The sequence below is a fragment of the Culicoides brevitarsis genome, chromosome 1 (assembly GCF_036172545.1).
Source record: "Culicoides brevitarsis isolate CSIRO-B50_1 chromosome 1, AGI_CSIRO_Cbre_v1, whole genome shotgun sequence".
NCBI classification, from domain to species: Eukaryota; Metazoa; Arthropoda; class Insecta; order Diptera; family Ceratopogonidae; genus Culicoides; species Culicoides brevitarsis.
This window is the reverse complement of record NC_087085.1, coordinates 3,314,039-3,332,256: the sequence shown is the minus strand read 5'-3', so window position 1 is coordinate 3,332,256 and position 18,218 is coordinate 3,314,039. Positions and strand designations below refer to the sequence as shown.

General features: G+C 24.4%; 4 protein-coding genes across 4 annotated transcripts; 3 read left to right on the top strand and 1 right to left on the bottom strand.

Moving 5' to 3' along the window:
- The first annotated feature begins 2,514 nt into the window (after positions 1 to 2,514).
- On the top strand, positions 2,515 to 9,938 carry LOC134836814 (protein jim lovell-like). Its single transcript, XM_063852048.1, has 3 exons — positions 2,515 to 3,288; positions 3,349 to 3,468; positions 9,368 to 9,938. Exons 1-3 carry the CDS (start codon positions 2,598 to 2,600, stop codon positions 9,811 to 9,813), a joined length of 1,257 nt encoding a protein of 418 aa, XP_063708118.1. The 5' UTR covers positions 2,515 to 2,597; the 3' UTR covers positions 9,814 to 9,938.
- Positions 9,939 to 10,997: 1,059 nt separating this feature from the next.
- On the top strand, positions 10,998 to 13,571 carry LOC134835546 (serine--tRNA ligase, mitochondrial). The gene is made up of 2 exons (XM_063850429.1): positions 10,998 to 12,268; positions 13,515 to 13,571. Exon 1 carries the CDS (start codon positions 11,044 to 11,046, stop codon positions 12,226 to 12,228), a length of 1,185 nt encoding a protein of 394 aa, XP_063706499.1. The 5' UTR covers positions 10,998 to 11,043; the 3' UTR covers positions 12,229 to 12,268; positions 13,515 to 13,571.
- On the bottom strand, positions 13,561 to 14,775 carry LOC134835557 (26S proteasome non-ATPase regulatory subunit 7). The gene is made up of 2 exons (XM_063850440.1): positions 14,535 to 14,775; positions 13,561 to 14,476 (listed from the first exon to the last, which is right to left on the bottom strand). The coding sequence occupies exons 1-2, from the start codon at positions 14,704 to 14,706 to the stop codon at positions 13,656 to 13,658; spliced, it is 993 nt and encodes a 330-aa protein (XP_063706510.1). The 5' UTR covers positions 14,707 to 14,775; the 3' UTR covers positions 13,561 to 13,655.
- Positions 14,776 to 16,047: 1,272 nt separating this feature from the next.
- LOC134832844 (peptidyl-prolyl cis-trans isomerase Fkbp12) lies at positions 16,048 to 17,154 on the top strand. Its single transcript, XM_063847042.1, has 2 exons — positions 16,048 to 16,181; positions 16,504 to 17,154. Exons 1-2 carry the CDS (start codon positions 16,145 to 16,147, stop codon positions 16,791 to 16,793), a joined length of 327 nt encoding a protein of 108 aa, XP_063703112.1. The 5' UTR covers positions 16,048 to 16,144; the 3' UTR covers positions 16,794 to 17,154.
- The last annotated feature ends 1,064 nt before the right edge of the window (positions 17,155 to 18,218 follow it).

The following is an 18,218-nucleotide window of genomic DNA, read 5'->3' as shown; positions in this document are numbered from 1 at the left end:
TCAATATTTAACTATAATTCTAATTGAAAATTTTTTTTTATTTTTTTTTTTTTATAAAAATATTAAATTTAATATTTTTTTTCAACTTAAGTAATTTATCTTATGGTTTTTAAAAATTTTATAATTTTTTAATTTATTTTTTCTTCTTGAACTTTTAATCAATTTTTATATTTTTTTAATAATAAATTAATTTTAATTAAAAACTCATCTCTAAACGCCTTCAATCCCCTTAATTTCCCATAAACTTGACACACACATGCCCATTTGTATGCAAATTCCCTTTTAAACGCAAAAAAAAACTTTTTTCCCATGACTACTTGAAATAAATAAAAACCTCACATGCAACTGCTAACGCATCATAAACGTGTGAAAATTTATGTAAAACAAGCACTTAAATACTCGGGTTTTTACTGCTTTAACAACTTCATCAATTAACAATTTTCACATTTGCGCACTTAATTCACGGTCATGAAATGCATCGCGTGCCACGCAAAAATTTTTATGTTTTGATGTCATTAACATGCGTGTTTCTCCAACAAATTAACATATTTTGCTCATTAAGCTCACTAACTAACGTGGCTCATCAAAATCATAAATTGCATGCAACAAAAAAAAGTTTACTTATCACTTTTTTTTTGTATGCGGCGCGCTTTTCGCATGACACAGAAAAAAGAATGCGAAATTAGCTTCTTACAAATTTATACTAATTTTACTTCGGGGATTATTTTATTATTATTATAACATATAAATAAATGCAACGCAAGAGCAAGAAAGAGGGAACATAAAATATGTATGTTTACTATGGTTAAGAGGCACAAAGTAAGAAGATCTTGTTTAAAATACACATGAATTTATGTTAACATTTTATTATTATTATTTGTCTTACCTGTGTTCCCGTTTTTTCGTGTATGTGGCAAAATATCCACGCGATCGAAACTTGCGATCACGACTTTTGAACATTTTATGTTAAAATTTATGTTATGTAATTTTGCATCATATATGTCTATTTTTTTTATTTTTTGCGAATTTGTTACTTTTTAACGGAAAAAAAAATTATTTCTGCGAAAAAAATAATTTCTCTTAAAAATAAAAATTCATTCAAGGTTCGAGAAACCATAAAATTAATAAAAATTAAATACTTAAAAAAATAAAAAGGACGGATAAAGGGCAAAATATCTCACCCGAATTGTGCGAACAAATATGGAAAATCCAATTTTTATGTTATTTTTTTTATTTTCTAAAGAATCACACATTCTGTGTGTGTATTAGCACATATTTATGTTTGTCTGTACCTGTGCCCTCAGACAACCAACAAACAAAATAAATAACAAATAAATAGTTTAAGGGTATGGATTATTACTCATTAACGACCGTTTGTGTTACTTTTACTTTCTCTGTTTCTGTCTTACTTTCGTCTGTATGGATTGAAACAAAAGAATTTGCATATCGTACATGAGGATGTACAAGTTTTGGTGAGAGACAGAGATGGGTAGTAAAAAAAGTAAATCACATGTTGGAACAAGACTTTTTAAGACACGTCAATAGGGTGACTTGAATTTTCTGGATTTATGGAGAAATTTGTCACGTAGGTGTAAAAAAGTAATTTTTAATTTTTTATGAATTTTCAGTTAAGTTTCATTTTTGATTTTTTCTACTTTAAATTTTTTTTTCAATATTTTTTTTTTTTAATTTTTACATTAAAAAATTTTTTATGCATATTTATAAATTTTGGATGAAAATATCGTACCTTTGTAAAATTATATAAAAAAAAATTGTAAATTATTATTTTTTTTTAATACATTAAGCCGATAAATAATTTAATTTTGGTTCATTTCAAAATTTTCTTATTTTCTTAAGGGTCCCTAAATATTTGAGCTTTCATAAAATCTGAAAAAAAAATCAATTAGACAAAATATTTTTTAATTTAAATTTTAATTTATTAATTTTAATTTATTAATTTTAATTTATTTATTTTAATTAATTTATTTTAATTAATTTATTTTTTTTTATTTATTTTTAATTAATTTATTTTAATTTATTTATTTTAATTTAATTATTTTAATTTAATATTTTTAATTTTTTTTTTTTAATTAATTAATTTATTTTTATTTATTTTTTTTTTAATTAATTTATTTTAATTAATTAATTAATTTATTGTTCAATTTTAATTTATTTATTTTAATTTATTTATTTTAATTAATTTATTTTAATTTATTAATTTTAATTTATTTATTTTAATTTATTAATTTTAATTTTTAATTTAAAAAAAATCATTGAAAAAAGAATTCTGAAGTTTAAATTAATTTTAAAAAATATGAAACATACTTTAAAAAAAATAAACAAAAAAAAACGGGACATCCTATTTTGCCAAAAAAAGTAAATAAGCGAATCCTGTAACTTCTTGTCGTTTGTATGTAGGTACTTACACACACATATACGAACATGCCACATATGAGTGTATCTAACACTTCATCAAACGTTCTTGTCAATCATCTTCTTCAGTACAGAAACTACCTTCGTTGAGATAAGAGTGAAAGTGTTCTAAAAAGAAAAAAATAAAAATTCAGTGCAAAAAAATTACTTCTTGTTACAAAAAAATGGATTCTTATCCGCGACACATAATTTGGAACAACCACGACAGTCACATGACTTCATCAGTTCGTGAACTTTTACAAAATAAATCGCTAATGGACATTTCCATCGTTTGCGGCGACAAATCCTTCCATGCACACAAATTGATTCTTTCCGCTGCTTCGCCCTTCTTTCATCGTCTCATCGAGGAAAATCCCTGCAAACATCCCATTCTCATCCTGAACGACTACCCATCGTGGATTATCGAGCAAATAATTACTTTTATCTATTGCGGCGAAATTCGCATTCCGCAAGAAGCCATTTTTGCATTTTGTGACATCGCGCGGGAATTACAAATCAAAGGCTTGAATTTCGTGTCAGAAGTTAAAAGTCCTCTGATTTCGCCCGTTTCAAATGTCTCGTCATCGTCTCAACCTCGTCGAAAGCAACCAAAGCCTCATCGCCTGTCGGAACACGAAAATGTTGGAACAGCAGCTCCTTTGGATTTCTCGATCAAGTCAGAAAAGTCAGAATGTGTGAGTACGAGCAATGTATCGACGACGATCGAAGAGCCATGTGTGAAGCAAGATAACGGTGCCAAAGAGATGTGTGTCGAACGACGAAACAGCGTATGTGATACAGAGAAAGAAACGAAACTTTCGAAGACGATGATGAGTGATAAAGAATTGTTGAGTTTGCCGTATCCGAGTTTGCAATGTAAGTTTGAAATTTTTCCTAAAAAATAATTTTATTTTAATTAATTTTTTTTTATTTTAGCTTTTAATGCAAAAATACCTCTCGATGGTCTCTCGCCTGATCTGAAATCAACAAAAATTAAGGAAAAAATTACTTCTGAGAAACTTAATAACACTACTCCGTACAACAAAGATTATCCATGTAAGTTAATTTTTATTAATAATTTAATTTTTTCTAATAAATATTTTTTTTAATATTTCTTAATTAAAATTGATTATTTAAAATTTATTTTAATTATTTTATGATAAAAAATGTCAACCAACCAACTTTTAAAAATTTAATTTAAAAAAATTAAATAATTTATACTTCATTAAAATAATTAAATTAAAAATAAATTTTATTTATTAAATTAAAAAACTAAAAAAAATATATTTTAATATTTTTTTTTAATAAATTTCAAATTAAAAAATAATTTAATTAAAAATAAAAAAATATATTTTTTAATTTTCAATTTAATTCAAAAAAAAAATATAAAATATTTTTCAAATTAAATAATTTTCTAAAATTTTTAAAAAATTATTTTTTTAATTTTGAGTTAAGATTTTTTAACATTAAAATATTTATGGTAAATTTAAAATTATTTTATTTTAAATTTTATTTATTTTTTTATGAAAAATAAAGAAAACGTTAACCAATTTTTAAAAATTAAATAAAAAAAAAATAATTAGAAAAAAATAAAGCAAACATATTTTTTTAAATTTAAATTGATTTCATTAAAATTTAAATTAAATAAAATTAATTACTTTTAAATTAATTAATTATAAAATTAATTTAAAATTTAATTTAATTTTAAAATAAAAAAATATTTTTTTCAAAATTTTTGAAAAATATTTTTTTTTAATTTCCAACAATATATGAATTAATATTTTAAAAATAATTCTATAAAAATAAAAAATTTTGGTCATTTTTAAGAAAATTTTGCAATTAAAAATTTGGAAAAAAATTTTTAGAAAAAAAAAATCTTGAATTTAAAAGAAATATATTCAATAAATTACCTTTTTAATATAATTTTTAAAAAAATGAACTGCACGCCGCATAACTGTCCCGAAAAAATTAACATATCACGAGATAAGCCATCACTCGAACCGAGCATTGCATTCAAATTCGGTAGCAATGTTCCGATCTTATCTCCCGTTTTTCGGCATTTTAAAAGATCTCACCTTCAACTTTCCGTTCAAACATTAATTTTTTTTTTGTTTTTGTTCACGAGCAACGCAAAGGTGTAAAAAAGAAAAGTATCTTGCTCGTTTATCTCTCGAACCGTATCTTTTTGACTCGTAACATGATCAACATATATGTGCTTCGTTTCCGATTAAATCGCCAACCAGTGCCTTCTATGAGAACGAATCTCTCGGTAAATTAATCAAAATGTCCGAGATATTGCTACTGCACTTTATTTTCCTTCACTGAGGTCTCGTCGTTCTCGAGTTGAGCTACAAACAGAAAAAAATGAGATTCATTCAATAAATAAAGAATAAAAAATGGACATGTAAACGACACATTCGAGCAGATAAGCTGCAAATATAATAAAAATTACCATTGCCATGAGATCTCGGAGCTGCGATAATGTTCCGTGTTTTCATGTATGGTTATTCATAAGATCATAATAAATACACGACAGGCCAGATCGTTTGTTCTTCTTCTGTGGAAAAAGAGACGAAGAATGGGAGAACATAACGTTAATATGGTGTTAAATGATGCAACTAGGTGGTATTACTTGTTGATGTCAGCGTAATGGGAATTTTGTTTGCGATGACGGTTGATTCTTTCTTCTTAGAAATTGATCAAAAGAGCTATTTAAGTGATTTTTGATGCAAATTAAGGGATAAAATCAACCTAAAAAATAATAATTTAAGAAAAAAAAAATTAAAAATTTTCAATATTTATAATTTAAATATTTTTTAAAAATTATTTTCTCACAAAAAGTCTTCGAATATCTTTGAAAAACAATCATTAAAGGCTAAAAATTATTAAAAAAAATTATAAAATAAAATAAAAATCTGTAAATTTTTAAAAAGTTTACAATTTTATTTTTTTTCACAGAAAAATCAATTTAATTTTTTTATTAGTTAATTTAATTTTATTTATTTAAATATTTTTATTTATCTAATTATTTTATTTTTATAAAAAAAATGCAATATTTTTAATTTAAAAAATTCTGTTAAATTTTAAATTATTATTTTATAAATGTTTTTAAATTAAATTAAATTTTAATTATTTTTTATAATTTTTTTTTTATTTCTTTTTTTTAAATATTTTTAATTTAAAAATTTCGTTGAATGATTATTATTTTATTATTAAATTCTAAATTAAATTTTAATTATTTTTTATCCAATTTTTTTATTTTTCAAAATTATTTTTAATACATTTTTTTTTAAATTTATTATTTTATTTTATTTATATTTTATTTATTTTATTATTTATTTTTTTTTTATAAAAAAAAATTAAAATATTTTTGATTTTTAAAAAAATTTATTAAATTATTATTTTATTAAAATTTTAAAGTTTAATTATATTTTTATATTTATTTTTTTATTAAATTTTTAAATAAATTTAAAAAATGTCAGATTTATTAATTTATTTTAAAAATTTAATTAAAGAAAATTTTGACAGCTGTCTTTTCAAAAAAAAATCCGATAAAAATTTTAAATTGACAAAATTTCACTATTTTACTTCATTAAATCGACCAAACTACAATTTTGCATCAAAACCGAACAAAAGAAAGTTCAAGACACAAAACACAAGCTACTCCAAGCAAGACGAAAAGTAACAAATCATGACACAAAAATAAGTTATATTTTATTTCATGCATGTACTTTTCAATTTTTTTCCTCTCCTCGATAGTCACTACTTTTTTTTCGAAAGGTTATCAGCCAAAAATCTATAATATTAATATTATTACATGCTTATATGAATGTACTCGAACATTCCTTCCATTCTTTTCCTCTACTTTTGTTACTTATTATTTATTATTTTGAACAAAAGTTGGTCGATTGTCGTGCATCAAAATTCCATATCTTCAACATCAAACAGCTACTCACCGTTTATAACAATTTTTTTTCGCTGCCTTTCGTTCGAATCGTTCGAATAGAAAAATTGTTGCAAACGAATCCGATCATTTTTTTTCAATTTTTTTTTTTTTGCATATGAAGAAGATTCATTTTATTAAAGCACCCACGCAATCTTCTTCCTTTTGTTGAAAAAGTGTTCATGAAGAATTTTTATGAAATTTAATACGAAACATCATGTTCCGATTCAAATTTGATCAAAAAAAAAAAGTTTTAAGAAGCGAAAGAAGAAGAAGAGGAAAAAATCACTCACGATTTTTGTGTTAGTTGACCAGATGATTAATTATATTTTTATTACGGGGACGATAAGTACATGCATCATGTATGAAATATTGTTGTGGTCTCAATAAAATTTGTAAAGTCTGTTAATTTGTTTGGACTACCAACTTTTTTTTTTCATGTTTGGAAGTCTTCTTGCATGATGAGGTGTGTTACTTGCGTATTGTTATAGGTCAAGCCGTTCCTTTTGATGCGAGATTTTTTTTTTTTGAATGAAAATATTTTTTTATGAATGAAATTTTTTAAATATTTAAAAAAAAATTAAACATATTAAAAATAAAAAAAAATACAAATTTGTATAAATTTGAAATTGTTTTCAAAATTTAATTTGAAAAAAAAAATTAATAAAAAAAAATTATTATTTTTTTTTTAATTTTAATTTTAATTAAATTAATTTATTTTTTTAATTAATACCTAACTTATTTAATTAAAAATAATTTTTTATTTTTTATAGATTTAAAAATATAAGATTTAATATTTAAAATTTTGAAAGAGTCATATTTTTGATATTTATTTATTTTTTAATTTAAAAATTTTAAGATTAAATATTAAAAATTTTCAATTTCGAAAGATTCATAACACATGCGATATAAAAAATTATTTTAATTAAAACTTTTAATAAAAATTGAATTAAAATTCTATTTTATTTTAACTATTTTTATATAAAATTTTTATTTTTTTATTTTAAATTGATTTTTTTTAATTATTTTATTTTTAAATTATTTTTTAATGGAAAATATCCGATATAAAAAAATTATTAAAATTAAATTAAAATTTGATTTTTTTTTTAAATTTTATTTTATTAATTTTTCTTATTTTATATTTAATTTTTTTAACTTTAAAAATTTTATTTTATTTCAAAAAAATTTCTTTATTTATTTTTTTTTTAAATAATTTTTTTTTTTTTTATGAAAAAATTAAGACTTAAATTTCATAAAAACTAAGAAAAATATCAAACAAAGAAAAAAATCACTCAACAAAAATAAATCAAAAAGAAGAAAAATTGTTCAAGTAGCTCTTCTATAAAATTCCTTTCATATGTAAATCCTTCTTGTCTAACAATTGAGACAAGCGAATAATTTTTTTCACTCACTTTTCTTTCTGCAAATACTCGATGTCGAACAAATCTCCATAAAAATTGATAAAATCATCATTTTATTTGCATACATGCACTCAAGTCTCAATTTCTTATTGATTCAGTTAAAACGTATGTTAATATCTCACAAAAACATATAAAAATAATAATAGTCTTTAATAGTAATCTGAAACAAATTACATGCCTTTTACCATCAAATGATTCAATCATCTCTCTCTATGACTTTATTTCTTTTTCCTCAAATAAATATTTGTGCTTTGATAAAATCGTATTTTTTAGCATGGGTCGGGCTAATTTAGCAATAATGCCCGTTTTATTAGTCGAATCAAATTTTGACCTGTTTCGAGCTCATGTTACGAGGGACATGTTATGCGTGCATCATTAACTAAATATCGTTGAGCATGTAGGTTTATTTTTCCTTTCATCGTCTCTCTCTCTTCGTAACATATTTATTATTATTGTTTGTTCGAACATTATTTTTTCATGAGTGGGTGATCTTGATACGATCCTATTTGAATATATTTATTGCTCTTTAAGACAATATGTTTCAAATTTTTTTAACTGATTTTGCGGAGTTGTTCAAGCAAAGGTCGATTTTTAAGGAATTTATAAAAAATTTCGAAGAAAAAATTAAGAGAAAATTTTCAGAATGTGCATTGGGACAAAAATTTAAAATGTTCATTGGGTAAAAATTTTAAATTATTGTTTTTGAAAAAAAAAAATTGAAGAAAAATGTTAAAAAAAATTAATTATTTTAATTAATTAAATTTATTTAAGGAAAAAAAAATCAAAATGTGCATTGGGTCAAAATTTTAAATTGTTAATTTTTCAAAAAAAAAAAAAAAAAAAAATGAAGTTAAAATATAAAAAACTTAATTATTTTAAGTAATTAAATTTATTTATTGAAAAAAAAAACAAATTTGCATTGGGTCAAATTTTATAATTTTAATTTATTTAAAAAAAAATTAAAATATGCATTGGGTCAAAATTTTTAAATGTTAAAAAAACGGATAAAATTTTAAATTATTTATTGGGATTAAAATTTGAATTCAAATTAAGAAAAAAAAATTGAAATGTGTTCCATAACTTAAAAATTTTCAAAAATTTTAAAATTTGCATTGGGTCAAAAATTTAAAATGTAAAGTGGGTTTTTAAAATATTTTCTATGAAAAATTAAAAAAAAAAATCTTTAAGAATAAAATTTGGGAATTTAGATAAAATTCAAAATTAATAAAAAAAATGTTTATTGGGCCAAAAAAAATAAAAATGTGCATTGGGAAAATTTTATTTTAACGAATTTTGAACTTGAGTTGAATTTCATTGCCTTTCGAAGAACATGCACCTCTCATGAATAGACAAATCTATAATTATTGAACATTATTTGATAGTTAAATGGCTACAAAATAGCTTTTATGTGTGTGTTTAATCTCTCTCGGAACGATTTTCGAGTCAAGTCGAGAGAGGTTTGTTCAGTAATTTGATTGATTATGCGAAACAAAAAACAATTACATGCATGATTCGATGATATCTTCATTATATTTTGTGTTATTAGCATATTCATAACGTGATTTTCATTTTTTTTTTCTTTCTTTTTTAGTTAACATTCAACGACAACATCAATCGGCACGCGGAGGACCACCCCGCAGTTGGACAAATCAGGATTTACTGAATGCCTTGGATGACGTTTGGAGCAAACGGATGAACACAAGTCAAGCAGCGCGTTACCATCGGATTCCTTATAACTCCTTGTTGATGTACGTTCGAGGCAAATATGGCAAAACGTTGAATATTAAGCTGAATGACAGTCAAGAGCAACAAAAAATGATGAAAATTCCGACACCAACAAAGACTTCTGCCCTTTTGTCGCCGAGTCAGATGATGATGACGCAAATTCCGCAACACGCTGATATCTTTGGGGATGAAAATAAGTTGAGACAATTATTTTCGCAGAGCTTTCCGGCACAAGGATGTCTTCCTCCCGCGGAATTGTTGCATAACTTTGCGGTTTTGAGTAAAGCAGCAGCTCAGCAAAATATTAAATGAGAGTATTTTTAAGAATTTTTTGATAAGATGAAGTCCAGTGTTAAAAAAAGAACGAATATTTGATAAGGTTTGAGTCTAAAATTTATTTAAAATAAATAAAGAGTAATAATAATTAATAAAAGTAAATAAGAAAAAGTTTAATTAATTAAAAAAAAATATTTAAAATATTAAATTCAGAAATAAAAGCAATCAAAAAAATTAAATTTTTGAAATTTAAATTAAAATAAAATAAAATAATAATTAAAATTAATTAAACTTTAATTTTTTATTTTAAATGAAATCATTTTTTTTTAAATTAACAAGAAAATAATTTTATTTATTTTTAAAAAATAAAAATAAAATAGAAGAAATTATTTAACAGAAAAATAAATAATTATTTTATTTTAATTAATTTTATTTTTTTTTTTAATTTGCAGAATAAAAAATAATTATTTGATTAATAATTTTGTTCTTCTTTATTTTTACTTTTGAAAAATAAATAAAATTATTTTCTTTTTAAAAATTTATAAAAAAAAACAATTTAAATTTAAGATAATAATTTAATTTAATTATTTTTAATTTAATTAATTTTAATTATTATTTTATTTTATTTTTAAAAATTTGCAAAATAATTATTTGATTTAATTGTTAGAAATTAAACAAAAATATTTATTTATTTTAAATTTTTTATAAAGGATAAAATGCAATAAAAAATAAAATTTCTGAATTATTTGTATTTATATTAAAATTAAAATTAATTAAATTTAATTTATTTTTTTTTTATAAAAAAGAAAATAATTTTTTTTATTTTTCAAAAATAAAAATAAAGAAGAAAAAAATATTTAATAAAGAAAAGAATGAAATAATTAATTATTTTATTTAAATTAAATGAAAATTCAATAATTTATTTTAATTATTATTTTTTTTAATTTGCAAAACAAAAAAATAATATTTGATTAAATTTATTTTTTTTTTAATAATTTTTTATAAAAAAAAAAATATTTAAAATTTAATTTAAATCAAAAAAAAAAAAATTAATTATTATTTTTTATTTTTTTAAAAGAATTAAATTATTTTTTTTTATTTAAAATTTATTTTTTAAATTAACGGAAAATGTCTCCTTTAAATTTTCAAATTTTACATGTCGCCCATTATATTCAAAATTCCCGCTGGGCATGTTATTGAACGTTCAAAAGTGTAAATAAATGTCGAACACTCGTGATTTTTAAAATTCATATCACAAAATTTTCAATGATGTTACCTTTAAAAGGTCTTCAAACGATGCGGAGATTACTCATCAGACCTTACTCCAGCAGTGTAACCCAAAGTTCGAACCTGTCAGCGCTGAAAAAGAGTCTCGAAGCACGAAATCAACTTGACCTCTTGAAGAAAATCGAGTCAAATGAAAATATTGATCCTCGTTTCTTACCAAATTTGATCCATCCTGACGTCTTAACTTACGGCGAAACCCCAAAAGAGGTTTCAGTTCACAATGAAATTCCGAAATTTCCCAAAAAACCCGCGAATTTCGGAGATATTTGTCACAAATTGAATTTACTGAAGATGGATGTCGGCGAATTTGCGGGTTCTCGAAGTTATTATCTCATGCACGACTTGGCAGCACTCGAACGAAGTCTCATTTTGTACGCCGTTGAACGTCTTAGGCGTGAAAAATTCGAACTTGTTGCTGTTCCCGACATTTTGCCAGCTCGCAATATCGAAGCATGCGGTATGCAAGTTCATGGCTTACGAAATCAAGTCTACAAATTGAGCGACAAAACCGATGGAAGCGAAATGTGTCTTTCGGGGACGTCAGAAATGGCTCTTGCGACATTCCTTTCGGGCAAAATCTTCAAAAAATCGGATTTGCCACGAAAATTTATGGCTGTTTCGCGTTGTTTTCGTGCCGAAACGTCAAAAATCACGGAAGAACGCGGGATTTATCGCGTTCATCAATTCAACAAAGTCGAAATGTTTGGCGTAACTGCGCCCGAAGACTCTGAAATTGCCTTGGAAAAGTTCAAATCGATCCAAATTGAGCTTTTTAACGATTTGGGATTGAATTTCAAGGTACTCGATATGCCGCCGCATGAACTGGGAGCGCCCGCTTATCGAAAATATGACATTGAGAGTTGGATGCCGGGCAGGGAGATGTACGGAGAGCTTTCGAGTTGCAGTAATTGCACGGATTATCAAAGTTCGAGACTGAATATTCGCATGGAAGGCGGGGAATTTGCTCATACGATTAATGGGACAGCAGCGGCGATCCCGAGATTGTTAATTGCGATAATTGAAAGCTTTCAGGATAAAAAAGGCATTGAAATTCCAAAAGTACTGAGGAAATATATGAAGAAATCGAGGATAGAACGGGATAAAGTAGTGCCAGCGACGAAATTGATCAAAGATGTGACGAGGGAAATGTATGCGGAGATGTAAAAATAATAAAAAGCAGAGCTTTTTAGTCTTCAGGTTTGAGGTTTTATCAAAATTTAACGAAATATAAGGCTTTAGAGATCAATTTTTTTATTTAAAATTGATGAAAAATTTTAAAAAATGTCGAAATTTGCATTAAAAGTTCATTTATAGAACTAAATTTGTTCATTTCGAGAACGAAATTTTTTTAAGAAATTTAAAAAGTTTATTTTGAGAATTAAAAATTAATTTCGAGAATTAAAAATTGTAATTCGAGATGAAAAAATTTTATTTTTAAATCTAAGTAATTGTTCATTTTAAAGATTAAAAATTTCCTTCGAGATCTATAATTTTTATTTTGAGATCGAATAACTTCAACTGAAATTTAAAAATAATTTTAAAAGCTAAAAATTTCGTTTCAAGATCGAAAAAAAATATTTAAAAAAATGAAAAATCATTTAAAAATTAACAAAAAAAAATAATTTTGTGAAAAAAATTCGAAAAGATCGAAAAATTTCATTTAAAAATTAAAAAAAAAAAATTTAAAATAAAAAATTACTTCTAAGATCAAAAAATTTAAATTCGAGATCGAAAAAAATTATTTTTACATCTAAATATTTAATTTTAAAATAAAAAAAATATTACTTTAAAAATTATAATTTTCATTTCGAAATCAAAAATATCACTTGAAATTCAAAAATTAATTTTAAAAGCTGAAAACTTCATTTCGAGAACAAAATATTAATAAAAAAAATTATCCTGATGAGTTAATTTTGAAAATAAAAATCAAATTCGAAATCGAAATATTAATAAAAAAAAATAAAAATTATCAAAAAAAACCAAAAGACTTCATTCTGAAAAAAAAATTGTTCGAGATCGAAAAATTTCATTTCGAGATCTAAACAGTTCATTTTAAAAACAAAATTCTTTATTTAAACTTAAAATAAACCTTTTTGTTATTTAAAAAAATTTCAGATCTCGACTTGAAATTTTTAGATCTCGAAAGTAATTTTTTAAAATGAACGTTTAGATTTCAAAATGAAAATTTTCGATCTCGAATTAAATTTTTTAGTTTTCGAAAGTAATTTTTAGTTCTTAAAAAATCTCGAAATTAATCTTTTGGTTATTAAAAAAAATTTTTTGACCTCGAAATAAAATTTTTAGATCTTGAAAAAAATTTTTTATCTCTCGAAATAAAATTTTTCGATCTCGAAATAATTTTTAAGCTCTTAAAGCAAACTTTTTAGTTCCTTAAATTATTTTTTTTATCAAATTTTCGACATTTTTTAATGTTTTTGAGCAATTTTAAGCCAAAAAATTTATTTCCTAATATTTTCTTCGTCAATAAGGATAATGCCATCATCAAATTCAACCTCAGAAAAATTTAATTTTTAAGAATTTTATTGTAGCTTCTGTTATTAATGCAAAAAAAATAATAATTATTTAAAAAATTACTTTTTCTTATCTTCTACTTTCGTTTTCTCATCTGACTTGGCTTTGTCGGCTTTTTCATCTTTCTTGCCGTCCTTTTCGTTTTCCTTCCCTTTGCCATTTTTGCCGGTTTCCTCTTTCTTTCCCTCCTCGGCATCGCGATTCGTGAGTTTGTTGTTGATCAAATTGTGCAACGCGATAATCGATCGCACCAAAGACGCCAAATAAACAACCAACATTTGATCGTTCGTCTTCACGTACAGCACATCCGTCAAATTATCGTGCGTAATGTCGGGCAACAAGTTCAAAATATCCTGCAAATGGTAAACAATTTGATGATTAATTGGCAAAGACCCGCTTCCGACACGTTCCAAGTAGTGCTTTATCTCTCTGAGCTGCGAATTCAGTCCCTTGAGTCCCAAAAGTTGATTCGTGATTTTTTGCGAAAGTGAACCGACTGTCGTGTCTTTGATATCGCGCAACAAATGCTCGACGCCAACTTCTTCCGCTTCCTCGGCTCCAATTTCGCTCGGCACATGATCGAAAGTTTTGCTTGTTGGCGTTCCGTCATCGTGAACTTCCTCGACGGCGATATAAGCTTCCGTTGGCAAACCCAAATCCTTCGGTTTCGCATCGATTATCACTAAAACGCTGTTCGGGCAGTACCGACGAATGAGTTCGTTGATTTCGATGTCGTTCTGATGCAATTTCGGGCCTGTGTGATACCAGCCGACAACGCGTTCCCGAGCATTTACCTTCTTAAACATTCCGTACATGTTTTCCAGGTAATCGTGATCCAAGAACCACACGGATTTGTCTTTGTCGTCCTCGTCAAAGGGAACTAAAAGAAGATTTTTCGATGAAAAAATACGATTTTTTTGATTTTTTAAGAGTTTTACCTGCAAAACTGTTCGAAACATCCAAAATTCCTTTTGCTTTCCAGCAGCCAAGCAAGACTCCAACGACTCGTTTTTGGTTTCCGATCTTTCCCATGCGATTAAAATGATCGACGACACTCAGTAGCACGAGCGGATGCACAACAACTTTAGTTGCTTGTATTTCGGCAGGCATTTTCTCTTTAAATTTATTTATTTTTCAACAAAAACAGCAAAGTTTGTGAATCTGCAAATCACCGACAGTGACAAATCATTTAATTTTGGTCAATGGGACAATTGAGACGAATGAAAGTGATAAATTTGCTCAAGACACATTTTGAATTTAAAATTTTTACGAAGTGTTTGCTTTTGTGCTATATTGTTTTTGATCAACCATTGTTCAAATTTTATAAAAATTGGCAAGAAATTTAATATTTTTTGAAAATTTTATTTAAAACGTTTAAAATTTATTTTTTTTTTTATTTTAAAAATCAATATTTTATTTTTTTGGTATTATTTTATCTATTTTTTTTTCGAAAATATTTAAATTAATTTAAAAAATTTTTTTTTAATTATGTATTAAAAAAATTATTTTGAATTTTTTTAATTTTTTTTTTTTTGACAAAAATATTTTAAAAAAATTAAAAAAAAAAATTTAGTATTTTTTTTTTAAACATTTATTTAAATAAGTTTTATAAAAAATTGTTTTGAATATTTTTAAAATTTTTTTTATTGATAAAAATATTTAATTAAAATTTTTAAAAAATATTCTTTTGAAAATTTTTATTTTCAAAAATATTTAATTGTTCAAAGATATTTTAATAAAAAGATATTTTAAATTAAATTTTTAATTGATTTTCTATCTGGTTTATTTTATTTTATTTTTTTCTTAAAGATTTTTAACATAAGGTTCATTTTTATACTGAAATAAAAGAAATCAAAATCTGTTGATTTAAAGTTTGAGTTTAAGTTTTTTTTTTGCAAAGTTTAAGAAAAATCACAGGAAAAGAAGTTTTTAAACTAAAAAATTATTTTTTATCATTTAAATAAAATTTATGATTTTAGGAAGGAAATTGAGTCCTTCCTAATTTTTGAAATTTTATGTTTAATTTTGCTAACCTCATTGTTAAATTTTTTGACAAAAAATGAGAATTTTTTAATTCAAGTAGTTCGAATTCAAAAAAAATAAAGCAAGGAAGAAGAAGAAATAAAATTTATGATTTTATTTTTACTCTCAAGTTTATTCGTCTTTTATACCTTTTTTCAAATTTTATAATTTTTCATTTTTTTTAACTATTTTTTATAATTCAGAAATCTTTCTTAATTTTTTTTTTTATATTTTCAAAATAATTTTTTCATTAAATTAAGGTACCTATTATTTTTTTTATTTTTCTAAATTTTTAGAATTTTTTAATTTTTCAATATCTTTCAATTTAAATAATTTTCACAAAATAGCATAAAACTTATACTAAAATTGAATTTACCTTGCTAATTCATCATATTTATCACTTTCATTCGTCTCATCTGCTTGAATGAACAAAAGCAATTTCCATTTTTCCATTCGAAAAACTGAGCTGCGTGATTTCGTGCATTTTCCTTCAGAAAAAGTAGAAAAAATCCAAAAGAACTTCAACATGGGTGTACAAGTCGAGGTTATTTCCGGCGGAGATGGTAAGAAATCCGAATCTCATGAAAATCTCGTCAAAAAATCAGTTATCGGCAAATCGATCGATAGCGTCGGAAAAAATTTTCGCTCCGCATGAGACAAATTTTCACCAAAAGCTGATTTTTCGGCAATTAGATTTTTTTCTCAATCAGAGGAAAATGTTTCATGCGACAGTGTGAATGGATTTTTCCAACTTTTCCACGTGTGTTTGCACCTTAAAATAGTTTTTGCGCGTGTATCTACAGAAATTCTCGTAGCTGCGTTCGACACACGGCGAAAAAAGATCCAAAATCGACTAAAAATAACTTTTTTCGTTTTTTTCTCCAGGTCAACGCTTCCCAAAACCCGGGCAAACAGCTGTCGTGCACTACGTTGGCACTTTGGACAACGGCAAGGAGTTCGATTCGTCACGCAAACGCGGAAAACCCTTCAAATTCACCGTCGGCAAAGGCGAAGTTATCCGCGGATGGGATGAGGGAGTCGCCCAATTGTCTGTGGGACAACGTGCCAGATTGATTTGCTCGCCAGATTACGCTTATGGATCGCGCGGACATCCCGGCATCATTCCGCCAAACGCTACTTTGACTTTTGACGTTGAATTGTTGGGCATCGAGTAAATTTTTCGCTCGCCGCATTCAACAAGTTTCTCTTGCATTTGAAAATTTAAAGACTTTTTGAGCTCAAGAATCATCCCAAAAAAACAACTTTTTTACCACATTTCTCGTACTATTCCAGATTTTTTACTGAAAAACGGGGTTTAGTTTAGAATGCAATAACGTTTCCTATTTTACGAAAAAAAAAAATAATTCTAATGAAAAAAAGTTGACAGACCAAAATTTCAATAGCAATCAATATTTTTAAAAAATAATTAAATTCCGATGTCAGTCACTTAGTAACAACAATTATTAATAAAAAAATGTTAAAAATTTCCGATGATAATGTGAAAAATTTAATCATTCAAGTAATAAACAATCAATCTTACTACTATATTAACTCTTGACGTTTTTATTGTAATTGGATTAATTTTCGGATTTCAGATAAAAAGGTAAAGGAAAAACATTAATTTAATTGTAATTAATATTAAATAAATTTTAAATTAAAAAAAAATAAATTTTAAAGAGTAAATTAAATCAAAGGTAAATTTTTCAAAAATTTTAGAATTTTATTTTTTTCATAATTAATATTACTTTACGAGAGTTTTATTTAATGATTTTTAATTTTTTCTAATAAAATAAAAATTAAAAAAAATATTTTCTTGAATTTTCTTGAATATTCGAAAATATGAAGTTTTTATAATTTTTATATATATTTTTTATTAATTTTTTGTTTATCAATTTAATAATGATTTTTTATTTTGAATTATATTTCTATTTAGGCGAATAAATTTAATATTTTCATTTTTTTCCCATGAGGATCTTCTCGAGGGGGGGGGGGAAATAAAAAAATAAATATTTTTGAATTTTTTGTTTGTAATTTTTTAAAGTTTTTAGACGTTAAACGTTGATTCTTAACATTTATTTAATTTTAGTTTATATTATTTTAAAATTTGAACTAAAAAGTAAAGAAAAATCAACAAAATCTACCAAAATAAAAATTTTTGAAAAAAAATAATTTTGGTCACGTGACTTTCAAAAAAATGTTTTTTAACATTTCAATAGAAAATTTCTTTAGAAAAAATTTCTAAAAGCAAATTTCTTTAGATTTTTGTATAATTTTACCATAAACAGTAATTTTTCCAGAAAAAATGGAAATTTTTGGGTTTCAAAACTAAAAGTTAATAAATATTCATTCTAAAGTTGATTTCCATTGATATCTGATCGATTTTTGATGAAATAAAAAAAAGTACGATTTTATCATATGAGGAGCAAAAATCGTACTTTTTTTCCCAAGTCACTTTTCAACCAATTTCAAAGCTAAAATTTAATAAATATGCATTCTAAAGTTGATTTCCATTGATATCTGATCGATTTTTGATGAAATAAAAAAAAGTACGATTTTATCATATGAGAAGCAAAAATCGTACTTTTTTTCCCAAGTCACTT

Excerpts from the sequence above, each read along its gene's own strand:
- LOC134836814 (XM_063852048.1), top strand. The coding sequence starts at position 2,598 with ATGGATTCTTATCCGCGACACATAATTTGGAACAACCACGACAGTCAC. Across the intron at positions 3,289-3,348 it reads GCCGTATCCGAGTTTGCAAT|CTTTTAATGCAAAAATACCT; the intron begins GTAAGTTTGAAA and ends TTTTTATTTTAG. Across the intron at positions 3,469-9,367 it reads GTACAACAAAGATTATCCAT|TTAACATTCAACGACAACAT; the intron begins GTAAGTTAATTT and ends TTTCTTTTTTAG.
- LOC134835546 (XM_063850429.1), top strand. The coding sequence starts at position 11,044 with ATGATGTTACCTTTAAAAGGTCTTCAAACGATGCGGAGATTACTCATC.
- LOC134835557 (XM_063850440.1), bottom strand. The coding sequence starts at position 14,706 with ATGCCTGCCGAAATACAAGCAACTAAAGTTGTTGTGCATCCGCTCGTG. Across the intron at positions 14,477-14,534 it reads TGTTTCGAACAGTTTTGCAG|TTCCCTTTGACGAGGACGAC; the intron begins GTAAAACTCTTA and ends ATCTTCTTTTAG.
- LOC134832844 (XM_063847042.1), top strand. The coding sequence starts at position 16,145 with ATGGGTGTACAAGTCGAGGTTATTTCCGGCGGAGATG. Across the intron at positions 16,182-16,503 it reads GGTTATTTCCGGCGGAGATG|GTCAACGCTTCCCAAAACCC; the intron begins GTAAGAAATCCG and ends TTTTTTCTCCAG.